At 50.0% G+C, this 26,644-nt stretch overlaps 2 protein-coding genes and 1 long non-coding RNA gene across 3 annotated transcripts in view; 2 read left to right on the plus strand and 1 right to left on the minus strand.

Annotated features, from left to right (window-relative positions):
* The first annotated feature begins 1,738 nt into the window (after nucleotides 1–1,738).
* AGRP (agouti related neuropeptide) lies at nucleotides 1,739–10,267 on the plus strand. Its single transcript, XM_082711931.1, has 5 exons — nucleotides 1,739–1,970; nucleotides 9,140–9,236; nucleotides 9,354–9,486; nucleotides 9,653–9,738; nucleotides 9,953–10,267. The coding sequence occupies exons 3-5, from the start codon at nucleotides 9,357–9,359 to the stop codon at nucleotides 10,133–10,135; spliced, it is 399 nt and encodes a 132-aa protein (XP_082568057.1). The 5' UTR covers nucleotides 1,739–1,970; nucleotides 9,140–9,236; nucleotides 9,354–9,356; the 3' UTR covers nucleotides 10,136–10,267.
* Nucleotides 3,227–10,775, minus strand: LOC309853629. The gene is made up of 3 exons (XR_014305842.1): nucleotides 10,343–10,775; nucleotides 4,071–4,280; nucleotides 3,227–3,413 (listed from the first exon to the last, which is right to left on the minus strand). It is a non-coding gene; the product is annotated as an uncharacterized lncRNA (long non-coding RNA).
* Nucleotides 10,776–10,864: 89 nt separating this feature from the next.
* Nucleotides 10,865–26,644, plus strand: part of ATP6V0D1 (ATPase H+ transporting V0 subunit d1) — a 40,310-nt gene continuing 24,530 nt past the window's right edge. Inside the window, exon 1 of the mRNA XM_082711927.1 lies at nucleotides 10,865–11,128. Within this exon, the coding sequence (XP_082568053.1) occupies nucleotides 10,999–11,128 (130 nt within the window). The 5' untranslated portion in view covers nucleotides 10,865–10,998. The remainder of the gene's footprint in view (nucleotides 11,129–26,644) is intronic.

Raw genomic sequence — 26,644 nt, forward strand, 5'->3', positions numbered from 1 at the left:
ATTTATTTTTGAATTTTATTTATGTATTGCTGAGAGAGAGAGCGCATGCGAGCACACACCTGAGTGGACGGAGGAGCAGAGGGAGAAGGAGAATCTCAAGCAGACTCCGTGCTGAGCGTGGAGCCTGACCTGTGGCTTGATCTCACCACCCTGAGATCAAGACCTGAGCCAAAATCAAGAGTCAAATGCTTAGGGGCCCCTGGGTGGCTCAGTTGTCAAGCATCTGCCTCTGGCTCAGGTCATGATTCCAGGGTCCTGGGATTGAGTCCCATGTCAGGCTCCCTGCTCAGTCAGGCTCCCTGCTCAGCGGGAAGCCTGCTTCTCCCTCTTCTCCTCCCCCTGCTTACGTTCTCTCTCTCACTGTGTGTCTCTGTCAAATAAATAAATGGAAATGCTTAACCAACTGAGCCACCCAATTAAGGCACCTCTTTATTTACTTTTATGTATTTATTTTTTTAATTTTTATTTTATTTTTTTTTTAAAGATTTTATTTATTTATTTATTTGACAGACAGATCACAAGTAGGCAGATAGGCAGGCAGAGAGAGAGAGAGGAGGAAGCAGGCTCCCCGCTGAGCAGAGAGCCCAATGCGGGGCTCGATCCCAGGACCCCGAGACCATGACCTGAGCCGAAAGCAGAGGCTTTAACCCACTGAGCCACCCAGGCGCCCCTATGTATTTATTTTTAAAGTAATCTGTACACCCAAAGGTGGGCTCAAACTCACAACCCCAAGATCAAGAGTTGGATGTTCTACCAACTGAGCCAACCAGGTACCCCTTGTTGTTTTAATTCACATTTCTGTATGAATTAAACTTCTTTAGTGATATTGAGCACCTTTCCACATGCTTGTTGGCCATTTGGAAATCCTCTTTTATGAAGGAACTGTTGTAGTTCTTTTTCTATAATAACTACAGAATTCTTTATATACTCTGCAGGAGTCTTTTTTTAAATAATTGTATTGAAACATCTTTTTTCTAGTTTGTACCTTATCTTTTCATTTTCTTAAATATCTTTAATTATTGACCAGAAGTTCTTAATTTTCATGAAGTCTAAGTTATCAACCATTGATGCTTAGAGCTTTCTGAGTTACGTTTTTTGGTTTTGTTTTGTTTTTTCTTTAAAGATTTTATTTATTTATTTGACAGACAGAGATCACAAGTAGGCAGAGAGGCAGGCAGAGAGAGAGAGAAAGGGAAGCAGGCTCCCTGTGGAGCAGAGAGCCCGATGCGGGGCTCGATCCCAGGACCCTGAGATCGTGACCTGAGCCGAAGGCAGCGGCTTAACCCACTGAGCCACCCAGGTGCCCCTGGTTTTGTTTTTAAATATTTTATTTTATTTTATTTTTTCTGAAGTAGGGTCCATGCCCACTGCGGGGCTTGAACTCAAGACCCTGAGAGCAAGAGTTGCACATTTCACTGACTGAGCCAGCTAGAGGCCCCCTTTCTGTCTTTTGCTTAAGAAATCTTTGCCTAGGGATGCCTAGGCTCAGTCATTAAGTGTCTGCCTTCAGCTCAACAATCCCATGTCCCAGGGTCCTGGGAACGAGCCCCACGGTGGGGAGTCTGCTTCTCCCTCTCCCTCTGTTGCTCCCCTTGCTTGTGCTGTAAGACAAATAAATAAAATCATTAAAAACCAGAAATCTTTGCCCAGTCCAAGGCTATAAAGATATCCATGTTTCTCTAGAAGTTTCACTGTTTTACCTTCACAGTTCTGCTGATGCTCCATTTCTTTTTTTTTTTTTAAGATTTTATTTATTTATTTGACAGACAGAGATCAGAAGTAGGCAGAGACACAGGCAGAGAGGAGGCAGAGAGGAGGAAGCAGGCCCCCTGCCAAGCAGAGAGCCCGATGTGGGGCTCGATCCCAGGACCCTGAGATCATGACCTGAGCCGAAGGCAGAGGATTAACCCACTAAGCCACCCAGGTGCCCTGATGCTCCATTTCAAATTAATTCTTGTGAAGGCTTCAAGGTACGGGTAAACAGAGAGTTACTTACTTACTCCAGCCCCGTTCCACCACTTACATAAGTTTGCATAATTCATTTTCAGCCCTTCTTCTTTCCTAACATAGGCACTTACATATATGCATTACTTTAGCCACATCCCATTAGTTTTAATATAGTGTATTTCATTATAATTCAATTTGAAACATTTTCTAGCTTTCCCTTGTGGCTTCTTTGATTCATAGATTGCTTAGAAATGTGTCCAAGAGCATAAGGACACTCAGCACAGCTCTGGTGCCGACTGATCTCACAGCCTCGTGGGGGCCGAGTGGAACGTGGGTGGGGCGGCTGCTTGCTTTGGTCTGGGCGCCTCTGGGGAGCTCTGCAGGCGGAAGAATGGCTTCTGCCGCCAAGACATGTGTGTGTGGGGAGACACCGTAGGGAAGCATGTTTGAGTTCCCCCTGCCCTGCCCCCCAGCATGTGCATGCATGGGTGTGTGCACACCGCTACCACATGCACACGAGTGTGCACACACACCATCCCTCTCTAGCTCTAAAATATGCCCTGAACCATGCAAGGAAGAAAGGAAAGCAGGCCGGCTGCTCCTTAGGTGAGTGATCAAAACAGTGATTAAACTGTAAGCCTGTTTCCTGATCTATAAAATGGGGATGGTTTATTTCAATATTCGGCTGAGAATTAAATGTACAGGATGGGAGTCTTGCTATGGGTAAGGGCTGAGACAGGGAGGAAAACTTGCTTCTATGCCAGATCATAACACGAACTCTGGCTTTGGCCAGAGATGGGGAGGAGGACCCTTACCTAGGGCTTAATGGAGACAGTTTACACAGGGCCTACAGGGGCAAAACTGGGAAGTGGCCAGCAGGGTTGCTGACGGAGGGGCACCTGGAAGCTCTTCTTCCCACGCTGGGCTGGGCCTTGGTGCCCGGGGGAGAGCAGTGTTCCAGAGGTTGAAGCTGGAACGTTATCCTTTCCAACCAAGGTCCCCAGATGACCACTTCCCGTGGGACTCAGTCCCTCCCAGCTCTTACATGTCTACCTCCCTGGCTTTCTTCGCAGCTGGAGGCAGAAGGGATGGGAAGGGGTAACAGCACAAAGGAGGAGGTCCAAAGAACCCCGGGAGCTGCCGCAGCTCTCACTGCTTTCTCTAGCTGACCCAGACTCATCCTGAGTCTGTCGAGTCAGGTACCAGCACACCCCTATGCCCAGTGCAATAGGCAGCGTCTCCATACCTATATCCAGAGTTCTGCAGCCTCTGTTCTTACCTGCGCAGAACCCCAGTGGCAGGGATGAGCAAGCTGGAGAGCTCCTGGGGCTTTAGCAGAAACAGTAATTCATGGCGTGCCTGGGTGGCTCAGTCAGTTAAGTATCTGACTCTTGATCTCAGCATAGGTCTTGATCTCAGGGTTGTGAGTTTGTGCCCCAATGTTGGGCTCCATGCTTGGTTGGAGCCTACACAAAGAGGAAGAGAAAGAAAGTGAAAGGAGAAAGAAAGAGAAAGAGGGGGATGCCTGCGTGGCTCAGTTGGTTAAGCAGCTGCCTTCGGCTCAGGTCATGATCCCAGCGTCCTGGGATCGAGTCCCACATCGGGCTCCTTGCTCGGCGGGGAGCCTGCTTCTCCCTCTGCCTCTGCCTGCCATTCTGTCTGCCTGTGCTCGCTCTCTCCCCTCTCTCTCTCTGATAAATAAATAAAATCTTTAAAAAAAAAAAAAAAGAAAGAGAAAGAGGGTGAAAAGAGAAAGAAAGAGATGGAAGAAAAGAAGAAAAGGAAGAAAGAAAGAGAGAGAGAGAAAAGAAAAGAAAGAAAGGAAGGAAAAGAAAAAGAGAAAAGAAAAAAGGAGAAGAAAAGAGAGAAAAGAAAAGAAAGGAAGGAAGAAGAAAAGGCTACTTCCTAGCACAAGAATCATTCCTAGGTAGCCTGATGGTTCCTATTTTGAAAACACCTTTGTTCCCAGGCTGCAGCTGAGCCACTGAACATCCCCAGAGGGTTGGGTTGCTCCCTTCTATCGGGATGGTTAGAAACAATGAATGGGACATCCTGGGAACCCCCTTCCCAACCCAACAGTGCCATGTCTCTGAGGGGTTGCTGGAGACTCACAGTGCACTTACCTGGAGATCCTGTTAAATTCAGGGGTCCTTGGGTACCTGGGTGGCTCAGTCGGTTGGGCAGCTGCTTTCGGCTCAGGTCGGGTCGTGGTCCCTGGATCCTGGGATCTAGCCCTTCCCCACATCGGGCTCCCCGCATTGGGCTTCCTGCTCAGTGGGGAGCATGTTTCTTCTCCCTCTGCCACTTCCCCTGCTTGTGCTCGCTCTCTCTCTCTCTGTCAAATAAACAAACAAATAAAATCTTTTTAAAAAATAAATTTAGGGGTCCTCTTGGGGTGCCTCGGGGTGGCTCAGTAGGGTAAGCATCTGCTTTTGGCTTGGGCTGTGATCCCAGGGTTCTGGGATCTAGCCCCGCATCCCCCTGCTTGTGCACGTGTGCACTCTCTGTCAAATAAATAAATAAATAAATAAATGTTAAATTCCAGGGTCCTCTCATCACCTGGAATGGAAAAAGCCCCTCACCACTTTGTGTGGGCTTCATGTGAGTGTGGAGGCTGATGTCTGCCTGTTTGGACATGCGGACAGTGAGAAATTCCCCGGAGACACAGGTGGGGTGCAGCAGCCCCCCTAGAAACAGACTATTTTGCACTGAAAGGTAGGGCCTGGCACGTGGGAGGAAGGACCGGCTACTTCTGCAGGCATCTGGGAGTGGACATGGGGTTGTAGATGTCTTCAGAGGGGGCTGGGGTCGGTGTTTGGGACGGCCTCTGCCAACAGCGGGGCCAAGCATCCAAACGGCAAGCCACATCCTCTGAACCAGACCAGCTGGCCTATTTGTCTCTGGCACCCCTGGGCCTATGTGAATTTTCCTCTAAACACTCCAACCACAGCTCAGCTGTTCTGGGGACCCCTAATAAAGAGCCAACTTCCAGCACTGAAAGGGAGGACTGTAGGGGGAGGGGAACTGGGAGTTGGAGCAAGGCCTGAGGATAAAGGGTGTCTCTGGGCCTGAGCCCCCTTGTAGTCCGTCCATCAGCAGTCTCTCTACCCTGTTCCACTCTCCCTTGGCTTGGCTCCAGCCCACACTTTCACTGCAACAGGAAAGCCCACAAACCTTGTCTGACCTCAGAATCAGGAGTTTCAGGTCACCATGGGCTCTGACCTACCCTCCAGGTCCGGAAGCCTTGGCATAATGCTTTTCAGGTAACATGCAGTCAATAAAACGCTCTTGCACGAATGGGAGATCGGCATGCGCTGGCACTCGGCATTCATGCGACAAACACGACTCTTCTAGAAGCACCTGATCATGGTGTGATCCCTTCCAGCTGAGGGCTCAAGATGCCAGCCTGAAATAAACCTCCATCCATCCTGATTCCTCTCTCTGCATAATTGAGGGGACCACACCTCTCCAGGCAACCTCTGCCTTTTGGAGGTCCTACAGATGAGCCACAGGGACAGGCGCAATGTGCCAGGAAGGGGTCTGGTTTTCAGAACAAAGTTGGTTTGGGAGAGCCAGTGGGTGCTCTGCTGCCCCCTGCTGGACAAAGTAGGAACAGTACGTTGGTAGGTGAGGGTTACCTTGAGGAGAGAAAAGAGGAGAGGTAGGGGTCAAATCCCCCTTCTCCTCCTCATACTTGGATCTCTGGCACAAGACAACCACATTCTCCTCTTCCTCTCTCCAAAATCAGGATCCCTCCCCAGGCTCTGGCTCCCCCCAGTTCTCCCAAATCCGCCACCCAGAACATTTCCGAAGGTCTTTTTGTCAACAAGCGTGATCCTGGGAACATCAGTTTCTGACCAATAAAATCACCCCCACAGTATTTAAACTCATTAACAGACGAAACGGGCTCCCAGCGGGCCTTTTATAGACTACTAGATGTAGGCAACTGTGTTCATCAGGAGGAAAGATCAATGTGCGGATCAACAAACCCAAGGGAAATAGAAAAGAGGAGGAAAGCAGAAACTTAATTGTAACAAAATCTGATAAATCAAGCCAAAGATTGGTTATTTGCAAAAACAAATAAAATTTGATAAGCCAACGGAAATTTCACTTTAGATAGAGGTACAAATATAGATATGGATATAGATATAGAAGGAAAGCTATGACCAGAAACCCATGGGCAATGTTTTGGGCTAATTCGGTGGTGGTAGGAGGGGTCCTAGTCAACATCGTGCTGAAGGGCAGAAGGAAGGTGGGTGGGAAAGGACATAAACAAATGTTGATTTCCTCCTCCGGACTGCTGGGTGGCATGAGAGCTACTGGGCTCCTGTGCCTATGGTCTGGGCCGGTGCACACTCACCGCAGTGATACAGTGTGGAGGTGGCTACAGATGTTTGCTGATTGACTCACTGACTGAATCAACTCTGGAGGTAGCCAACTCTCTGACCCTGGGCGGGGAGCGGGGCGGGGAGAAAAGCATCTATTGACGGCTCACCAGGCTGGGGCTCGTTGGGCAGGAACCAGGCTTGGAGCAGAGCCTGTACTAGTGTTAAGCTGTAGAATTAGGCAGCTTGGTAAGCCATGTGCCAACCATGGGTCCAGGAAACTTACATTGTCCCTTGTCTGGCGCCACCCTTGACTCTTACTCAAGCTTCATGAATGAGTAAAAGCTTCCTCTCCCAGAAAGCCTTCTCAGCCAACTTCCGGCTCCTCCCTCAGCTGGGGTAGGTGCCTCTCCTAGTCTTACACACTCCGGGGGTACTCTTCTATCAAAGCATTTATCCCATTGCATTTTAAATATTTCTCTTTGTTTTTAACTTTTATTACGAAGATTTTCCAACATAAACAAGGAGAGCAGTCATGAGATAACGGAGCCCACGTAATCATCACCCAATTTCAACAAATTACCAACTCATGAACAGTTTTATTTCATCCATATCATGTCCTGCTACTCCCTCTCCCTTGGATTATTTCATATCATTTTATCAACAAATACTTCATTATATTTCTCTAAAAATAAGCCACTTGGAACCACAATACCATGATCACAACTTTAAAAATGAACAATTAGGGGCGCCTGGGTGGCTCAGTGGGTTAAGCCGCTGCCTTCGGCTCAGGTCATGATCTCAGGGTCTTGGGATCGAGTCCCGCATCGGGCTCTCTGCTCAGCAGGGAGCCTGCTTCCTTCTCTCTCTCTCTGCCTGCCTCTCAGTGTACTTGTAATTTCTCTCTGTCAAATAAATAAATAAAATCTTAAAAAAAAATGAACAATTATTCCTTGATGACATCAACTATCCAATGTTTATATTTCTCTCATTATCCTCCTATGTTAATAGTTGGTTTTCTTGAATGTCTCACCCATCGGACCTGACGAGGGACTGGGGCTACCCCTGGGAGAGCTTCAGCCCTTGCCCATCACTGCCCAGGTCTTCACCTGCACCCACACAGGGGAAGACAGGCACTGCTCTGCAGAGGAGCGGACACTGAGTGCCTGGGTGGGACCACCAGCATGGCCCCCAAACACGGACAACTGTTCCTAGCATGGTGCGGACCAGGCCCAGCCAAGTGCTCACAGCCTCCACCTCAAATTACCTGAGGTGCTTTTCCAAAACCCACATGCACTCCCTGTTTCCCACCTCCAACTCCTCAGCCAGAATCTCCAAGGATGGGGCCAGGGGCCAGGGCTTGGGGGAAAGTGTCTTGGGTGCACTTGATGTATGGCTCTTCTTGAACCCCAACTGGCCCCACCAAGATGGAAGGATATCTAGTGCCCCATACTTTCACCCTGCACCACTCTGAGAAGAGAAAGCCCTGGGGTCGACAACAGGGCCCAGCTCTAGCCTCTGGAAAAGAAGGGTCAATGTTAGTTGCCAGGGAGACCTTGACACCAGGTCTACTTTGCGGCTATTTGTCACCAAAATAGCCAGTAGCATTGTCGGGGGAGAAATGGGGATAGCCCTTTTCTGGATTATCCTGGGGCCATCTCCTCAGGGAAGTAGTATGTGATCCTGGGAGCTCATAGGACTGTGACCCTGTGCCAGCCACAAGTGAGCCCAGTGCTAGCCTGCTACCAGAACAGACATCAGTGCCCATCTGTGAAAGCAGCTGCCACAGCCCCGCCCTCTGCAGAGCAGCCCCTCCCCATGCAACTGAACCCCAACACTGACTGTTGGTACTGAAGGCTAACGGCTGTCAGACGACAGCATACAGTTTCCACCCGTCTTCCTCGTCCTGGCCAGAATAGCCTGTGTGAACCTAGACCAAAAACCCCAACAGCTTCTTCAAACTTATACTGTCTCAGGCCAGCTCGGTTTGTACACTGAGGCCTTGAAGGTAATTCAGCCTGTACCTCTTTTCCTGATGGGCAAGTGTGTGTTAGAGAGCCCCCCAGAAGGCAGAGGGCAGGCAGGGGCAAGCGGAGTCCTGTGTGTCCTCCCGCCGTCACAAAAGGGCAGTCTTCACCCTGGCCTCCTGCTGATGAGACCAGGCGTGGGCACAGGCCTGACAACACAGGGCGGATGGGAACAGCCATTAGCACTAATGAGACAGGCAGCCTGAAAGCTTTTTACTTTGAAGCTGCTCGCCCACCCAGGGAACAGTCCGTTCTGCTTCCTTGGCTTCCAGGAAGCCCAGGCGGAAAAGGGTTTGGGAGAAGGAGCAGGGGTGGGGGGTCTTCGAGAAGTCTGGAGGGACAAAGGGGAGGGGAGGAAGGACCAGGAATGGAGGCAGGAGGGCTTGGTTTTGGCTAAGTGGACCTCTCCCCTCCCCTTTCCCTCCAAAAAAACCCCCAGGGTCCAGGTCTGCACCCCACTCTGGCCACTGGCCCATCACCCTCTTCAGTGCCCTTGACTAAAGTTCCTGGAAGCAAAGGAAACAACACGCCACACAGGATCTGAGTGAGCATCTCCGGGGCCACAAATTAAATTAAGATCTCAGGGCTGCCTGCCTTGTTATTGCTAATGGCTCTGGCCTGTACGACTTCCCCGCCCCTACCCAGGTCCCTGTCCTGCAGAAATTTGGGGGTTCTGGGCACCCTACCTTGCTCCCAAACTTTGACTGGCACCTGGGGACCTCACCCCAAATCGGAGTGGGGCACACCTCTTAGAGAGCATCCAACAGCCCAGGTTGCAGGGAGAGAGGCCCGAGCTGTGCCCCCACCCTCTGGCGAGGGCCCCTTATGTCTTGGCTGCAGGCAGCAGTCACGTGTGGGGCGTTCATTAGACCCTGCCATATAAGCTGAGGGCACGGAGTGGCCAGAAACTCTCCAGGCAAGGATCCAGCAAGCAGAGGTAAGTCCTCAGGTTGGGCAGAGACCCCTGTTCTCTGGGAAGTCTCTGTCTGGGGCTGGGCACCTGGAGGGTGCAAGGGTGAGGAAGGACTAAGTGGTGGGTCTCACTGCTGGCCAGGTCATGCTGCCTGCAGTGCTGCTGAGCTGTGCCCTGCTGCTGGCACTGCCCCCCATGCAGGGGGCCGGCATCGGCCTGGCCCCACTGGAAGGCATCAGAAGTCCTGACCAGGCCCTGTTCCCAGAGCTCCCAGGTCAGTATGGGCAGGGGTGGAGCTGGGTGGAGCCTGGATACCCTCTGGCCACAAAGTATCCTGCTTGGTATGAGCCCTCCTTGCCCTTTCCCAATCCCAGACCTTGGAGGTGGGTGTTTAATGCATGGGGAGGGAGGGGATTCTGCCCTCACATCACCTGTTCCAGGCCTGGGCCTGCAGTCCTCGCTGAAAAGGACAGCTGCAGAACAGTCAGGAGAGGCTCTGCTGCAGGAGGCTGAGGCCTTGTCAGAGGTAACCGCCCAGGAGAAGGGGGGATGGCCACAGGCCTTGGGAGGGGACATCAGGTGTCATCCCCTCTCTTCACCACATGACCCCTCCCCCGGGGTGATACTGTAGACTACTGTCTCCATGCTCCACGGCCATCCTGCTTGGATTGGGGCAGGTGACATCCCTGGACCTGCCTTCAAAGGCCCATGCCTGCAATCCTGCTCCCTCACTCCTGTAGGTACTAGATCCAGAGGGCCGAGAGTCACGCTCCCCACGTCGCTGCGTAAGGCTGCATGAATCCTGTCTGGGACACCAGGTACCATGTTGCGACCCATGTGCCACATGCTACTGCCGTTTCTTCAACGCCTTCTGCTACTGCCGGAAGCTGGGTACTGCCATGAACCCCTGCAGCCGTACCTAGTGGGCGAACGTCGGGGCTCTACATGGGGTAGTGAATAAAGGCTGGGACCAAACCCAAGGCTGTGGCGTTATTTCAAACATGGCCGTCGGAGGTGGGAGGTCATGGAGGTCACAGTAGGGATGGGGTTGCCACCAAGCCAAGAAATCACACGCGAACACACACACCCCTACCCCAAGGTCTAGGCTACCCATCATCTGAATCACTTACATGCATGGTCTTACGGTGCCAGGCGCCGGTGGGGAGGCAAAAAGGCCGGACTCCAGCCCTCCAGAATCTCGTACAAGAAATGCGGGTGCAGTGCGCAGTGCATGCACGGCCTGGAACTCCCGGCAGGCCAGCTAGCGTTAGGCTCCAGGGCCTGCTTGAGGCTAACTTGACCTGTGATCTCAGCGAAGCCTGCCCCCCGAACCGTAGTTCCCTTCGAGGGAAGACGGCCTCAGCAGTCTGGAACATTTCCAAGCATAAGAAGCACCGTTTATTACCATCTTTACTCGGCCTGCGCCTCAGGGTCAGCTAACCTAGACCGTGGTGTAAAGCTAGAGGGCCCAATCGAATCCACGCGGCCACGTGCGCCACCACGCGGCGGGCCTCAGACACTCCAAGCTGGTTAAGGCGGGTAGCGAGACGCACGCCTACCCAGCCGCGCAGGCGCCAGAGGGCCCACACCTGCGCAATGCTTTCGGAGGAAACCACCCGGAAGCCGGGCGCCACTCAGAGTCCCGCCCCTTTGTGGTCACGTGAGGCGGTCGCGCGTCACCTGACCCGCTTGACAGCCCGCTGCTGGCGCAGAGTCAGCTGATCTTGGAATCAAGCTGTCCACCCGGCGATCGGGGTTCTCCGATCTCGCCTCCCCCGCCGCAGCCATGTCGTTCTTCCCGGAGCTTTACTTCAATGTCGACAATGGCTACTTGGAGGGACTGGTGCGCGGCCTGAAGGCCGGAGTACTCAGCCAGGCGGACTACCTCAATCTGGTGCAGTGCGAGACGCTGGAGGGTGAGCCGCGGGGCCGGGAGCTTGGGCCTTGAAAGGCTGGCAAGGAGACTGGCCCGGGCCTGAGGGTTCCGAGATCTGGGCGGGGAAGCCGGAGGCGGGGGTTCTCGAAGGGCCTGAGAGGCCTTGCTGGGAATCCAGCGGCCGATGGCGGGCGCCCAGGAAGGGAATCTCCCTCCAGATGCGGCTCCACACGGGCCCAGACATAACCAAGGCTTTGAGAACCGCGGTGGTTGGCGTCTGCTGGGGCCTCCGCTTCCCTCTTAAGCCTGCCGTGTAGTTTGAAAAAGAGGGTTTCTCGAGAGTGGTTGATCGGTGGTGTGAGAAGTGCCCATACAAAACTCTTTACCCTGACGTAGTCCAAGAAAGGCCCCGTGGCAACGCTTAGAGAAGCTAAGCGGAGAAGCCCCCGCTTCCACCTAACATAACCAAGGCTTTTGGGATCACTGTGTCTTAGCCTTGGCCGGCGTGGTGAGCCTTCCTGGGGAATTGCTTAGCCAACCTAGTGAGAGTTTGCTCCCATCGCCAAACCCCTGGCTGAACAGAGTCTCCTGAAGGCAGTAATTTGGAGAGCAAGAGGTGGCCCTCCAACTTTGGAAATTCCTACACTTGTATTTGGCTAATAAATCCCACCTCCTCAGCGAGAAGGTTGCCTGTTGGAACAGGATTTTTTTTTTTTTTTTTTGAAACACAAGAATGATAAGAATCTTAGTTCCCCTTTCTTCAGCTCCAAAGTGGGATTGACTTCCTAAGGCAGAGCTGCAACAGAGTTACTGAATTAGAGATGTCGCTGAGCCCCCATTTCCCCTGGTGATAGTGAAGGGCATTGTGGTTGGGATGTAAAGTTCCCATTTCTGACCCTCAGGAGATACCCTTGAGCAGAAGTACTGCTGGCTCCATGGATGGCGGCTGGAGGGAAGGACCACTTGCCCTCTGGAGAAAAATTTCTCATCAAAAACTGATTGAGGTTAAAAGAGGATTCCATTTTTATTTATTTATTTAAAAAATATTTTATTTATTTATTTGACAGACAGAGCTCACAAGTAGGCAGAGAGGCAGGCAGAGAGAGAGAGGAGGAAGCAGGCTCCCTGCTGAGCAGAGAGCCCAATGTGGGGCTCCATCCCAGGACCCTGGGATCATGACCTGAGCTGAAGGCAGAGGATTTAACCCACTGAGCCACCCAGGTGCCCCAAGGATTCAATTTTTAAAAATCAGCTGTTTATCTTGTAAATTGAACCAGTAAAGGGAAAATAGATACTTTAAAATTTTAAAACTTATTGAAGTTAAAATGCAATAATTCTGGGTTTTAACATAAACGTCTGAGGAAAGCTATTTGTCTGCCTTATAAGAGTGCAAATGGGAAGGAGAGGAGAGCATCTTAGGGTACCGTATTGTGGGAGCCTGCCAGCAATCTGACTATCGTCACTGGGAAAAGGAGGAAAAACAGAGGAAGGCTGCCTAGGGCAGGGCCTGGCACACAGTTGGTATTTAATATGAGTTTTGTGGACTGACTGGGACTGGAGATCTTTCTTTGCTTAAATCTGAAGGTGAACACAGTTGATGGCCAACTGGCATTTGGTAAACTTGTTTCTTTTCTAGGTTTTCCTCACTCATGCTGCAGCCTGTCCTTCCTCTTCCTGTAGTGCTTTTGGGGTTCCCATCTTCCCAGCAACCCCTCCACCATTATCCTCCATAGATGTGTTAGGCCATTCCTCCTGCAGCCCTGCTCAGCACATGGCCTGCCTTGTGGCACCCTATCTAGACCTTTAGGGTCACATTCAAGGATTCCCTTGCTCTTCCACACATACTCCTTTCCCTCACACAAGCCATCCCCCTCAACTCTTGGTGCCCACAGTGTGGTGGACCCTGGGGTTGGAAAAATAGGAGTTTGAATCCCAGCCCTGCCAATTACCGGGTTACCTTAGATGAGTTATTCAACACTTCTTGGCCTTGGGTTCTTCATCTGGTATAGTATCATCACCTATTTCATAAGGTTGTGAGATGTCAGCAAGCTTTTACGTTTAAACACTTAGCCCAGCAATAAACACAGAATATGTGCTAGATAAATGTTAGCTCTTGCTTTCACTACATTGCACTTGCCATTCCTTCTGTATCCATCTCTTCCCCACAAAGCCCAGTGATTCCCACCCTTCAAGGCCCAGGCCCAGTAGCATCCCATCTTAGAGCCTCCATGGTGATCATGGTAGGCTAGAATGTTGTCCCCTCCACCAATTACAGCTCCTGTGGCTGTCTGTGCTATTTTCCTAGAAGTTTCTTGGCATAGAGTTTGGGATTTGGGGGACCTTGTATGCTGGAGATAGCCAAGACTACTCAGGGGCCGGGGATAACCAGAAGCAGGAGGAGTGACCAGAAACCCCATTATCCTCTACAGAAAGTCCTTCTCTGTTTCTAAGGGTGATACCAGAGGCCTTTGGTGCTGTTTTGTTGTTGTTGTTTTGCCTCTGTGTGTCCTGAAGTGACAAGATTTCCAAAGAAGATGTTTCAGGTGTTGGACAGTTCCCAGAAGGCACAGGATACTGGGCAGAGGGTCCTGTTCTTCAAGGAAGGGCAGATGCAGACCTTCCACCACACCCTTGGGCTTTCTTCCTGGAATCCCACTCGAGAAAGGCATCTGCTACTAACCTCTTCTTCTAGAACTCAGTCTTTGAGGACCTTCAGAGTTCATATATTCTCTGTTGTCCATCTTGCTTCATTGCTTCATTTTCTATGCTCAGAGGTAGGAGAAAAAACCTGGAGAGGTTAATTGAAGGGACAGAGTTGGGTGGTCATGAGAGCACTTTTAACTCTGAGCATTTCTGGATATGTAGAGTACCTTCTGGGGGCTGAGTCTTGTGCTGGAAATTGTGGGGAAGATGAAGTGGGTGAGAGATACACAAAGAGAAATCCTACAGTATTACTCTGAATGTTTTGATTCATCCAGTATATATTTAGGAAGCATCCGTTTTCTGCCAGGCACTGTGATAGGGGCTGAGGTATTTTGCTGAATGATGTTCTCTTGACCCTCATAATCCTGTGGTGGAGGTCGGTGTGGGCAGGGGAAGACATTAAGAGATCAGTGTAGCATAGAAGTTACAAATGTAGGCTTACTACTTCTTGGCACTGCCATGTAACCTCTGTCCAGAGTTTTATTGTCTGTAAAGTGGTAATCATAATGGCACGTACTTCATGGGCTGGTTATGAAGGTTAAACAAGATAATTCATATAAAGCATTTAGCTCTTACAACTGAGCCAGCCAAGGTTACTGTTATTTTTTTTTAAGATTTTATTTATTTATTTGACAGACAGAGATCACAAGTAGGCAGAGAGGCAGGCAGAGAGAGAGAGAGATAGGAGGAAGCACGCTCTCTGCTGAGCAGAGAGCCAGATGTGGGGCTCGATCCCAGGACCCTGAGATCATGACCTGAGCCGAAGGCAGAGGCTTTAACCCACTGAGCCACCCAGGCGCCCCAGTTACTGTTATTTTTTAATGATTTTTATTTATCTATTTGACAGACAGAGATCAAAAGTAGGCAGACAGGCAGGCAGAGAAAGAGGGTGGGGAAGCAGGCTCCCCGCTGAGCAGAGAGCCCGATGCGGGGCTCGATCCCAGGACCCTGAGATCATGACCTGAGCCGAAGTCAGAGGCTTAACCCACTGAGCCACCCAGGTGCCCCATTACTGTTATTTTCAAGTGGAGTAAATATATAATTACAGACTGAGGGGTGATAGTGGAAAACTTGATGGGCTGGAGCACTGCCTTCCACAGAGGCTTGCCATAAGTGGGGTTCTCGGATGTATTTCAGGCATTAGGAGCATATGTATGCTACTTTGATGTTCAGATGTTTGTTTGCTCATTAAAGAAACATTGCCTAAAGGCCTACTATGTGCCAGCTCCTGGGCTTTATAGGTGAGCCAAGCAGCTATTTCAGGCATTACCATAGTTCTGAGCCTCAACTCTCAGCTTTGACCCAGGGATCAGCCCAAGAACATTGCTAGTAATTTGTCTGGCTGGATGTGGAGCATTCAGGTGCGAGTGAGGCTCCAGCTCTGCCGTCCAGAATTTTCCCCTTCCTCTTTCCTCTTTAAAACTATTTTTTAAAGATTTTATTTGTTTATTTGACAGAGATCACAAATATGCAGAGAGGCAGGCAGAGAGAGAGAGAGAGAGAGAGAGAGAAGCAGGCCCCCCGCTGAGCAGAGAGCCCGATGTGGGATTCGATCCCAGGACCCCGAGATCATGACCCAAGCCAAAGGCAGAGGCCCAACACACTGAGCCACCCAGGCATCCCTAAAATTATTTTAAACTGATGTTGTCAAATATATACAAATTAGAAGGAATAGTATCACGAGTCTCTAATAATCATTTAACTATAACAATGATCAATTCTTGTCATTACGACAATTATCACTAAATAGCTTTTAGTTTCACTTACCCTCCCAACTTCTAAATTATTTTGAAGTAAGGGGCGCCTGGGTGGTTCAGTGGGTTAAAGCCTCTGCCTTCAGCTCAGGTCATGATCCCAGGGTCATGGGATCGAGCCCCACATCAGGCTCTCTGCTAAGCAGGGAGCCTGCTTCCCTTTCTCTCTCTGCCTGCCTCTCTGCCTACTTGTGATCTCTGTCTGTCAAATAAATAAATAAAATCTTAAAAAAAAATAAATTATTTTGAAGTAAATCCCAGACAACGCATCATTTCAGCCACCTAGGTGGCTCAGTTGGTTAAGCAGCTGCTTTCGGCTCAGGTCACGATCCCAGGGCCCTGGGTTCAAGTCCAACATCAGGCTCCTTGCTCACAGGGAGCCTGCTTCTCTCTCTGCCTCTGCCTGCCACTCTGCCTGCTTATGCTCTCTCTCTCTCTGAGAAATAAATAAAAAAATCTTAAAAAAAAAAAGTCATGACTAATTAAAAAAAAATTTTACATTAAAAAAAATAACCGCAATGCTGTTATTCCTCCTTTAAAAGAAACAATAATTAAAAAATAAATAAATAAAAGAAACAATAATTTGTTAAAGTCATCAACTATCCATTTAGTGTTCAGATTTCTCACATCACCTCAAATTTTTAAAATTTTAAAAATATTATTTGTTTCAATCAGGATCCAGATATGATCTATACATTTTAGCTGGTTAATGCTGTCTCGGTCTTTTATGGATTTTTTAAAAGATTTTATTTATTGGGGCACCTGGGTGGCTTAATGGGTTAAAGCCTCTGCCTTCAGCTCAGGTCATGATCCCAGGATCCTGGGATCGAGCTCCGCATCAGGCTCTCTGCTTGGCAGGGAGCCTGCTTCCTCCTCTCTCTCTCTCTGCCTGCCTCTCTGTCTACTTGTGATCTCTATCTGCCAAATAAAATCAATAAAATCTTAAAAAAATGATTTTATTGATTTAATTTGACAGAGAGATAGAGAGCACAAGTAGGCAGAGCAGCAGGCAGAGGGAGAGAAAGAAGCAGGCTCTCCACCGAGCAGGTAGCCAGATGTGGGACTTGATCCCAGGATCCTGGGATCATGACCCGAGGCGAAGGCAGCCACTTAACTGACTGAGCCACCCAGGCGCCCCTCGGGTCTTTTAATACATGGGTTCTTTGTCTCTCTTACTTTTCCTTTCACTTATTGAAGAATCTGGGTCATTTGATTTATGGGTTTTTCCCACCATCTCAATTTTGCTTATACCCTTGCTGTATAGTTAGATACATACCTCTGTCCTGTGTTTTTCCTGTAAATTGGTAGTTAGATGTAGGGGCTTGATTAGAGTCTAGTTTAGCTTTTTTGGAAAAAAGAATATTTAATAGGTGATTTTGTACTTCCATCGGGAAGCACGTAATATCTAGTTGTTTCTCTTTTTATGACATAAAAATCATCAACATTTATCGCCTAGAATTATGATTTCAGAAGGTGTTGCAAAAAAAATGCTAATTCCTTGTTTCCTTCTTTGATTGCTAGCTTGAATATTTCTATCCAAGGAGACTTCCACTAATCAATTGCTTTGTTACCCTGAAATACGGTCTATATTAGTGAGGTAGGATTAAATGCTTGATTCTTTCCTATATTTCTTAGTTTTCAAAATAATGAGTTGGTTCTCCAGCATCCTTCAGAGGACAAAGGAGGTTTGTTCTTTTTCTTTTTCTTGGTATAGTATCATGAGGCACATATGGATTTTGATATATTTTTGTCTTTTAATCTTTTTATTAAAGTTCAAACTATCCCTTGGCCAGTGGGAGCTTATTCAATAGGCTGTTGAGTCTTTTTGACACAATCCTGTAGCCTTTGAGAGCTTTCCTTACTTCAGAGATAACGATATCTTCTAATCTTATCTTATACATTTCCTGACCCAGACCTAGAGTCCTCATTTCTTTTAGGAGACCTCGTTCTTTTTATTAGAAAAATGATACTTAGACATGATAATAAGTCTAAGGCGTTCTCATTGCTACTGGGTTGGGGCTACTGGGTTGGTCATTGTTTCCAGGATTTTTCTATAGATTAGCTCTCTTCTTACTCAGAGAAAATGGAGAAAAGCATATGGCTAGCTGGATTATTCAGTCACAATTCAGCTGATGCTCATTTCGTAATTTGTAATGGAGCCTCTATCCGACAATTGGGCCAGTCAGGACATCCCTTTCCTGTTGTAAAGAAATATAATTAACATTCAGGACCAGGTGAGCCAGCAAATTAAATGCTTGGGGATCATGGTTGGAGGGCTCACATGTATGGTATGCTGGCTGTCTTCCAGAACTCTCTATCCCTCTCTGTTCTGAGTTGCTTGTGTTCTTTTCATTGCAACATTTCCTTCTGCATTTCAACATTTTTTTCCATAAGAGACTGTCTCTTAAGGGAAGAAGAAAGCAAGACTCCAGGCTGGGCTCGGCCAGTCATCAGTCACATGAAACTGCGGGTGCAGAGGTAGATGGTGTCCTCCAGGAGCCGCAAGTCATTCATCACTAACTGTGGTGTGGCAAGGAGTGTGGCTGGAAGGTTACAGATCAGGTCTGGAGGGATTGCAAAAGCCAGAGAGGAAGTGCTTTGTCCTGAGTGAGGGGATGGGTGAGGGAAACAATTGAACTTATGCTTTAGAGTGCACGCGCAGTGGCAAAAGGAGATCGGAAGTGGGGGCCGCACCAGAAGGGGGAAGAACCACTTGCCAGGTTTTATAAGGAATGCGGGTCAGAGGTGATGTCTGCTTGCCTTTGGCATGGGCAAGGGTCATCGTGGGGGAATCTTAGGAAGAGGAAGCGATAGGACTTGAGAGATTGCATAAGGCGCTGAGGAAGCCCATGTCCTCACCGCTGGTATAGGCAACTGTGTCAGTGGCAGAGTGAAATGATAGTGGAATGCAGAAGAGAAGGTTGGAGAAAGGAGAAAAATGGGATCGAGGGAGCTGTGAGCCATTTGAATAGCGATGTAGAGGCGATTTTTTTTTTTAAGATTTTATTTATTTATTTGACAGATAGAGATCACAAGTAGGCAGAGATGCAGGCAGAGAGAGAGGAGGAAGCAGGCTCCCTGCCCGATGCGGGACTCGATCCAAGGACCCTGAGATCATGACCTGAGCTGAAGGCAGCGGCATAACCCACTGAGCCACCCAGGCGCCCCCCTAGAGGCGATTTTTGATGCTCAGGTGAGTCTGAGCTTGGGAGACCACTTTGGGAATCAGGGTAGAAGTGCAGCTGCTGCCTCTAAGAGGGCATTGAGTCAGGAAGAGCAGAAGCCCGAGATGAGATCCTCCCCCAGGAGAGGCTCCAGATAAGCCAGGGTTCCTGCCGGAAAGGTGAAAGACACCCCCTGAAAGGTGGGCAGCCCCAGCAGAGAACCTGAAAAAGAAGGGGTGATGAATGCCAGATGTGGCCAAGAGATTGAAATAAAGTCAGACAGCTTTTCACTTGGATTTCCCATTCAGAGGTCACAGTGACCCTAATAAGAAGAGAAGAGAGTTGGGACTAAAAGGTGAGAGCAGTGCATGGAGTGTATGGGCAGAGATGATCTACAGATGGAACAGAGCTCACTGGGGAACTAATCCCGGCTCAGCCACCTACTGGCTTTGTGACCTTGAGCAAATTGTTTGTCCTCAGTTGTACAGTCAGAAATGTTAATAGCATCTCTTCGAGATGTATATGGAGTATAAGGACAGGGCCCCGTGCCAAGTGCACAGTCAGGGCAGCCAGATGCTGTCACCATGGTCAGTCCCTCCTATCACTCCTGAAAGACAGGCGCCACATTGGGCCTTGAATGGGTAATGAAAACATAGCACATAGGTCTTGCCTAGGGGCAAGTGTGCCTGTCTAATGGGCAGACAACATCGAAAGTATAGTAGGCACAAGGTAAATTTCAGGGGGATGGAAGCAGGTGGGGCAAAAGTGTACAGGGTTTCTCTTTGGGGTTCTGAAGTCAATGGTGGTGCTGATCACACAACTTTGTGGCTATACTGAGACCCACTGAATTGTACACTTTAAATGGGAAAGTTGTATGGCATATGAATTCTATCTCAGTAAAGCTCTTACCGTAAGTCAGCCAGGCTGAGGAGGTGGGAAGAAGGAATGGCGTTAGTGTCTTGGAAACATGGAACTTCGTAGAGTGTCTGAGGAGCTTCAGGAACTGGGAAGAGAGAACAGAACACGTGTCAATGTGTGCAGGAGCTGAGTGTGGGCAGGTCCATCAGGCTTGTTCATGAAAGACTTTGAGTGCCTTGGACACAGCTCAGGAGGGATGAATTTTATGATTAAAAAAAAAAAAAAGACGGGAAGGGAGAGATTCTTAGGGTTAGCTTGTGGCCAGTGTGTGGGAAATGTCTAAGAGTTTCTGTATATAGTCTTGCCTGGAAATATTTCCTGTATTGCATTTTGTTGGTCACAGGCGGCTCTGTTGATTTGGTGAAGTTAGAGGGCCATGGCTTGGACAGAAAGACGAGCTTAGCTCAGTGCAGAATTCCTCAGAGTCGGCTGTATTCTGAAAGAAGAGATAACACAGACCTGAGAGTCCACTGGCCAGAAGCAAGAGAGAGAAGAGCTTGGGGGCATTGGGAGAAGGGTGTGCAGAGGTAATAACCTGGAGAAGTTTGCATCGTGAATCCAAGAGAACAAAGACCTTGATTCTGAGCTCTGAGAGCCTGGCCCCAGACACACCTGCAGTTTCCTCCTTGGTGTTTCAGGATCCATGTTGGCCTGGCTGCCCTGGGCAATGGTGTCACCGAGTGACGAAAACCCTGGTACCCAGTGATGGATGAGGGGACAGGGGTCATTGGTGGTGACCATGGCCACCCCATACCTTGATTGTTCCTCTCCAACTTGCTGCTGCTCCCCAAGAGGCGGAGGCTCCAGAGTGGAGGAGGAGGCTTGAGAGGGGCAGGAGAGAGGTCTTGCTGTCCCGAGCCAGCTTGGACTTGGTCCCTTAGTAGATAGGGTGGGGGGGGGGGTTGTGAAGGGAACAGGGGTGGAAGGAGGACGCAGTCAGAAACTTGGTCTGAGGGCACCTGGGTGGCTCAGTGGGTTAAGCTGCTGCCTTCAGCTCAGGTCAGGATCTCAGGGTCCTGGGATCGAGTCCCGCATCAGGCTCTCTGCTCAGCAAGGAGCCTGCTTCCCTCTCTCTTTCTCTCTGCCTGCCTCTCCATCTACTTGTGATTTCTCTCTGTCAAATAAATAAATAAAATCTTTAAAAAAAAAAAAAAAAGAAACTTGGTCTGAGGCTCTGGAGGCTGGCTTTAGGCAGAGCCATGGTGGAGGCGGGCGGCTCTTCCGGCTCTCCACGTGAGAAAACATGGCCGAATCGGGGCAGAAGTACCATGAGGGGAGATGAAGGACTGGGATCAGGCACCAGCTGAGGGGGTGAGACCCACAAGGTTGGGCCAATTTTTATTCGGTGTGGGGATGAGAGGGATTAGCAATCAGGCTTCTGACTTCATGAATGAAAGGATAGGTGCTGGGAGGACTTCTGAGATGAGGAGCAGCGGGGGTATGAATGGGTTGACCGAAGAGGTGTTCTGGCTCCGATGTGCTGAGTCGGGGTGTCTGAGGGAGGCCGCTTTGTGGGCCCAGAGCTCAGGGGAAGTAGCACTGAAGATACCAGTCTGGAAGTCATCAGCAGGCTGACTGGTTGGCAGCGTGTCAGCCCACACTCGACTGTCTGTAAGCTCGCAGCCAGGCCAAGTCTCCCTTAGAAGCCCAGTCCTGCCAGGAGGACAGGCCAAGACAGACCAAGACACAAGCGTGGTCTGACGAGGACACCTGGCACGGAGCCTGCGTTGGCAAGTGGTGCAGGGAGAGCAGTCAGCCAGGGACTCCCCACTGATCCCTTCCTTGAGTTCTCCTGCATGACTGGGCATGGGGGTGGTTTGGTTTCATTTTGACTATACGTATATATAATTTTTAATTCCAAAAAGGAAGGTTGGTGGAAGGGTGACTCAGTATGGACCGTTTGGGGGACACCTTGTTAAAACCTTGCATGTGTATATACGCCGTGTCCTCGTAGCCCCGCTTAGAGGACTGTGTCCTTCTAGATTAGCACAAGATCGCTTATATGGAGATGTTCCCATCAGCCTTGTTCATAACCGCAGCCCGTTAGAACCAATAGAATATTCATCAACAGGGGCAGGTTAAATAAACCATAGTCTGTCTTTACCGTGGAGCACTCTGCAAGTGTTCCAAAGCATGAAGTTCTATAAGGACTGATTTAAAAGTATATTGTTGATATGTTCCCATTTTAGAAGAATATTCTTTGTACCTGAAAAAGTGTTTGGAAGCACAGACACCACGTGGTCTAGAATAGCAGCCTCTGGAGGAAGGAATTGAAGAGTTTGGAGGAGGGGAATATGTGCCTTTTTTATTTTATGTACTCTTTGGATTTATTGCAGTGAACAAATAGTTTATAATTTAAGACATCTGATAAAGATATGTAAAATAAGGGAAATTAGAACATATAGATATGCAGAGAAGCTATTTACACCCAACGGGCCATCCCGGATGAGACCTCTGCTGGTGACCCTGGACACGTGCCTTCCAGATGCGGGGGCCGGTCTGATTCTTCAAGTCCCTTCTCTTGACACCTGAAGACTCAGAGCCCAGGGGATATTTGAGGGCCCAGGCCGGGGCTGGACACCTCTGGCTGGTGACCAGGCCAGAACCTCAGGGCTCCTGTCCAGGTGTAGCTCACCTGCTCACCTCTCACCTGCCTTCTTTCTCTTTTCTTCTTCACCTCCCCTCCAGCCCTTCTTGCTTTTCCTTTCCTGATTACATCTTGTGCTGGTATATACTTTAGCATAGGACGTGATAGCCCCTGTTTCACAAGCCCTGCCCCAGAGGTCATGTCAGAACTTGCTCTGCTGGGTGATAACACACTTTTTCTTGGATTTTACTCAGTGATTTCTTGGGCTTGGTTCCTGCGGTGGAACCCATGTCTGTACCCAAGCCTAGGTAGGGCCTTTTGCAGTGGCCTTGGCATAGGCAAATGGGAGCCACCGAGGACCCTCGAAGAGAGACTTTCTGGATGGCCAGGATTTCTGGATGGTAGAGAAGGAAAGGCCCCAACATCCTAAATATGTTGCAGGGAAGCCCTCTGGAATGTGTTGATCTCCCTTTCCTGCTTTCTTAGTGACACACACTGAGCCCAGGAGAGCTTGTCCCATATCAGGGCAGGTTGACTTCGCATGGAAGGAACTATGAAGTTCCTGAGGGCCCAAGTCTGCTTGGGATGGTTTGGGCTCCTGGCCCCCTGTCAGACTGCCCACTCGCCCACCCTCCAGAGCCAGGGTGCCTGCTACAGCACCCCACACCCTTGTTCTAACTTGTAGTTGTTCTTGGGCTTTGGGCCCAGCAGTCCGACAACACTGCAACTTGTTAGAGGGTCTGCTTCCAGAACAAATAGGTGTGAGGACATGAAACAGTGACCTCTCCTGTAAATTACCTGTGCCTGCTCAGAGTCAGGAGCCTCGGGGTCCTCCTAGGTCACCAGGACCTTCATTGAGTTCCGGTTGGGGGTGGGGGACATCAGGCAGATGTCTCAGGCAGATGGCTTCCTTTCTGGCTAGCTGTGTGAGGCTAAGCATGTGATTTCATACTTCGGAGCTTGTTTGCCCTCCTGAGAAATGAAATCATTTTCAGGCTGTGAACATTCAGCAACACAGTGCCTAGCAAGAGTGAAGGCTCAGTAGATATTCATATGACTAGATGATCATGACTCAGTATTGGTCCTGGCAGAGTACTAGGCTTTGGTGTACAGGGGAGGCCCTGATCCTGGAGGGCTGTGCCATGTCATAGATTATTCTGTTTCTGGGTTATTAAGCACTTGCTTTTTGAAAACTTTTTTTTTTTTTAAAGATTTTATTTATTTGAGAGAGAATGAGTGAGAGAGAGCATGAGAGAAGAGAAGGTCAGAGGGAGAAGCAGACTCCCCAAGGAGCCGGGAACCCGATGCCGGGACTCGATCCTACAAGTCAGGGATCATGACCTGAGCTGAAGGCAGTCGCTCAACCAACAGAGCCACCCAGGCACCCTGAAAACTTTTGATTTAATTATTATTATTATTTTTTAAGTAGGCTCCACGCCCAGCATGGAACCCAACATGGGGCTTGAACTCACGACCCAGAGATCAAGACCTGGGCTGAGATCAAGAGTCAGATGCTTGGGGCACCTGGATGGCTCAGTGGGTTAAAGTCTCTGCCTTCGGCTCAGGTCATGATCTCAGGGTCCTTGGATCGAGCTCCCCCCCACCACCCCCCAATTGGGCTCTCTGCTTAGCAGGGAGCCTGCTTCCCTTCCTCTCTCTCTGCCTGCCTCTCTGCCTACTTGTGATCTCTGTCTGTCAAATAAATAAACAAACAAACAAAAATCTAAAAAAAAAAAAAAGAGTCTGATGCTTAACAGGCTGAGCCACCCAGCTGCCCCTAAAGATTTTTTTAAAAAAGATTTTATTTAGGGGTGACTGGGTGGCCTCAGTTGGTTAAGCAGCTGCTTTCGGTTCAAGTCCTGATCCCAGGGCCCTTGCACATGCTCTCTCTCTCTCTCCCTCTCTGTCAAAAAAAAAAAAGTAAAATCCTTTTTAAAAGCTTAAAGATTTTATTTGTAAGAGAGAATGTGTGTGTGCGCGCACAAGCATGCGGGGTGGGGATGGGAGGAGGGGCAGAGAGAGAGGGAGACGCAGGCTCCCCGCTGAGCCGGGAGCCCATCTTGGGGCTCGCTCCCAGGACCCTGGAATCATGACATGAGCCATAACCTCAGCCACCCAGGCATCCGTCCCTAAAGGTTTGATTTTTAAGTAATCACTGCACCCGGCATGGGACTCAAACTCACAACCTGCAGATCAGGAATCAAGTGTGCTACTGACTGAGCCAGCCGGTAAGGTAGCACCTGCTTTTTTTAGATCTGGCATTAGGCAGTAGAGGCGGGTGGGGGTGTGGTGGAAAGCTGGATGAAGGGATTTGGAGACTTGGGAGAGTTTGGCTGGTTGAGCTGGGAAACAAGAGTGTAGGGGACTGAGGATCCCCAGGCTTCCTCTGCACGCTCTCCAGTCTTGCTACTTAGAAGGTCCTGTCTTCAGTGATGCAAGACAGACCAGTCCCTTGTGACCGGGAGTCAGGCCCACCTTGTCTCCATTCTGGCTTTCCCAGACTCATGTCTATCTCGGGCCTATTCCTTGTTCTTTATGACACATTCCTGTGCGGCTTTGCCGGTGCCTGCAGCCTCCTTCCCCAGGGATCACTGCCTGGGGGCGGGGGTAGGGGTGGGGTGGGGGGGTGGATAGGAACCAGAAGTCTGATTAGATTGGAGGGATGTGTTGAGAGGAAGAAGAGTGGATCCCCTCGCCCTTTACAAAGCCATCCTCCCTGTGGCCACCAGGGGGTGTGCCACGACCGCTCGGCTGCCAGAGAGCAGGGGAGGGATGTGTGGCTGAGCTAGCGAGTCAGCCAGGCTGCCTCTCCTTCTCTGCACAGCATCTGCTTGTGGCCACTGTCTCTTGGGACTCCGTCCTGGGCCCTACCTCCCTCACCCAAGCCCCAGTTGGCCTTCTCAGATTAAGTAGGACTCCAGGCTCAGTGTCTCCTGTCTGTCCATCTCTTCCTGTCCTCACCTCCCTGTGCCCCAGCTTCCTGGGTTGGGAAGGAGAAGGCCGGGGCCGTTCTCTGAGGCTCTCCACCTTCGTGCTGAGTGCTCCCTGCTCCTGCCTTCCCCCTCGGGCTGTCCTCTTTTCCCGCTATCTGGGTCCTCATTTCCCCTTACCTGGGCCGTGCTGGTGGCTCTGTGTTGGAGCAGTGGCTGCAGCACAGTGTACGAGCCGTGAACCTGGGGTCTGAGGGGCTCCAAGCAGGACGTTGAGGCTGCCGAGGGGTCAGGGCCCTACTTCCCAGGTTCCCAGAGGTACCACTGTTCCCCTCGTGGTGCCCACTCGTGTTCTGCAACCCTGGTCCCTCCAGGAGAGGGAAAATTCATCCTCGGACAGACTTCTTTTCTCCCAGTCTCCTTCAGTGCTCTCGGGGACACATACAGGTGCACGTGGGTAGGGTGACTCTGGCAAAGGTCCAAAGTAGGCACCCCAAACTCTGCAGGCACTGCAGGTCCACACAGTCCTGCTGGAAAGGAGTTGCTAGCAGGTGACTGACAATCTCTTCCACTCTGCACCCCAATTTGGGGGACCTTTCCATTGACCTTCCCTCATCTAACACTTAAACTTAGAAGCTTTTTTTTTTTTTTTTTCTTTTCTAATCTGTTCTGCACTGGCCTTCCTCCTGTTTTAGAGGCCGGAAGATCAAGACTCTGAAGGGCCACTTAGTAGGTGTGGCTGCTTTTCTGTAGCCTGACATGCGCTCTGCCTGTCTGCATCCAGCACCCTGTAGCTTGAGGGCCTGGACTGGGGCTGCCCCCCCAGGAACTTGAGTGGTCCCGAGGAGCGGTGGGCAGATTGTGGCAGGGAAGAAAGGTGTGTGGAGGAACAGCCCTGACTGGGTGCTGGACACTGCTTTCCTGGCCAACTCTGGCCTGGCCCTGGGCACTTGCCCAGACCTTGTCTCTCCTTGGCTACTCAGGCGGCAGTTTTTTCAGGCTTTAACCTCAGCTTGAGGCTTTGCAAGTGGCTGGTGGATGGGACTTTCCCCTCTGAGGAATTATCTTGGTGTCCTCACTGTTGCAACTCAGCCTTTCTTGCCTTCCCTTGATCTGCTGGCTGCTCAGAGGCTCCACAACCGGGGCCTCCCCTGCACCTGCTGTCCGTTCTGCCGAGGCTGCTCCATGAGTACCCAGGCCTCTAGACTCACCCTGATCCCTGGAATGGCCCTTAGGGGCTGAGTTGTGGAGAGGTAGTATGACTGAGGCCTGACTAGGGTAGAGAACATCAGAGCCAGCCAGACTCCTGGAGGTAGCTTTATCCAACCCTCTTATTTTACCTGGGAGATTGGGTCCAGGTGAGGGTCAAGGGCTTGCTTACAATCTCCTGACACCTGTGTCGGCTCCTCCTATCCAGTCAGCTTACAGTCTTTGCTTGTTTCCTCCTTATCCCTGCATATGTTCCCTGAAGGACGCCTGAACTATGCTTCTGTGTGCCTG

This window comes from Mustela nivalis (genome assembly GCF_964662115.1).
Source record: "Mustela nivalis genome assembly, chromosome: 18".
NCBI classification, from domain to species: Eukaryota; Metazoa; Chordata; class Mammalia; order Carnivora; family Mustelidae; genus Mustela; species Mustela nivalis.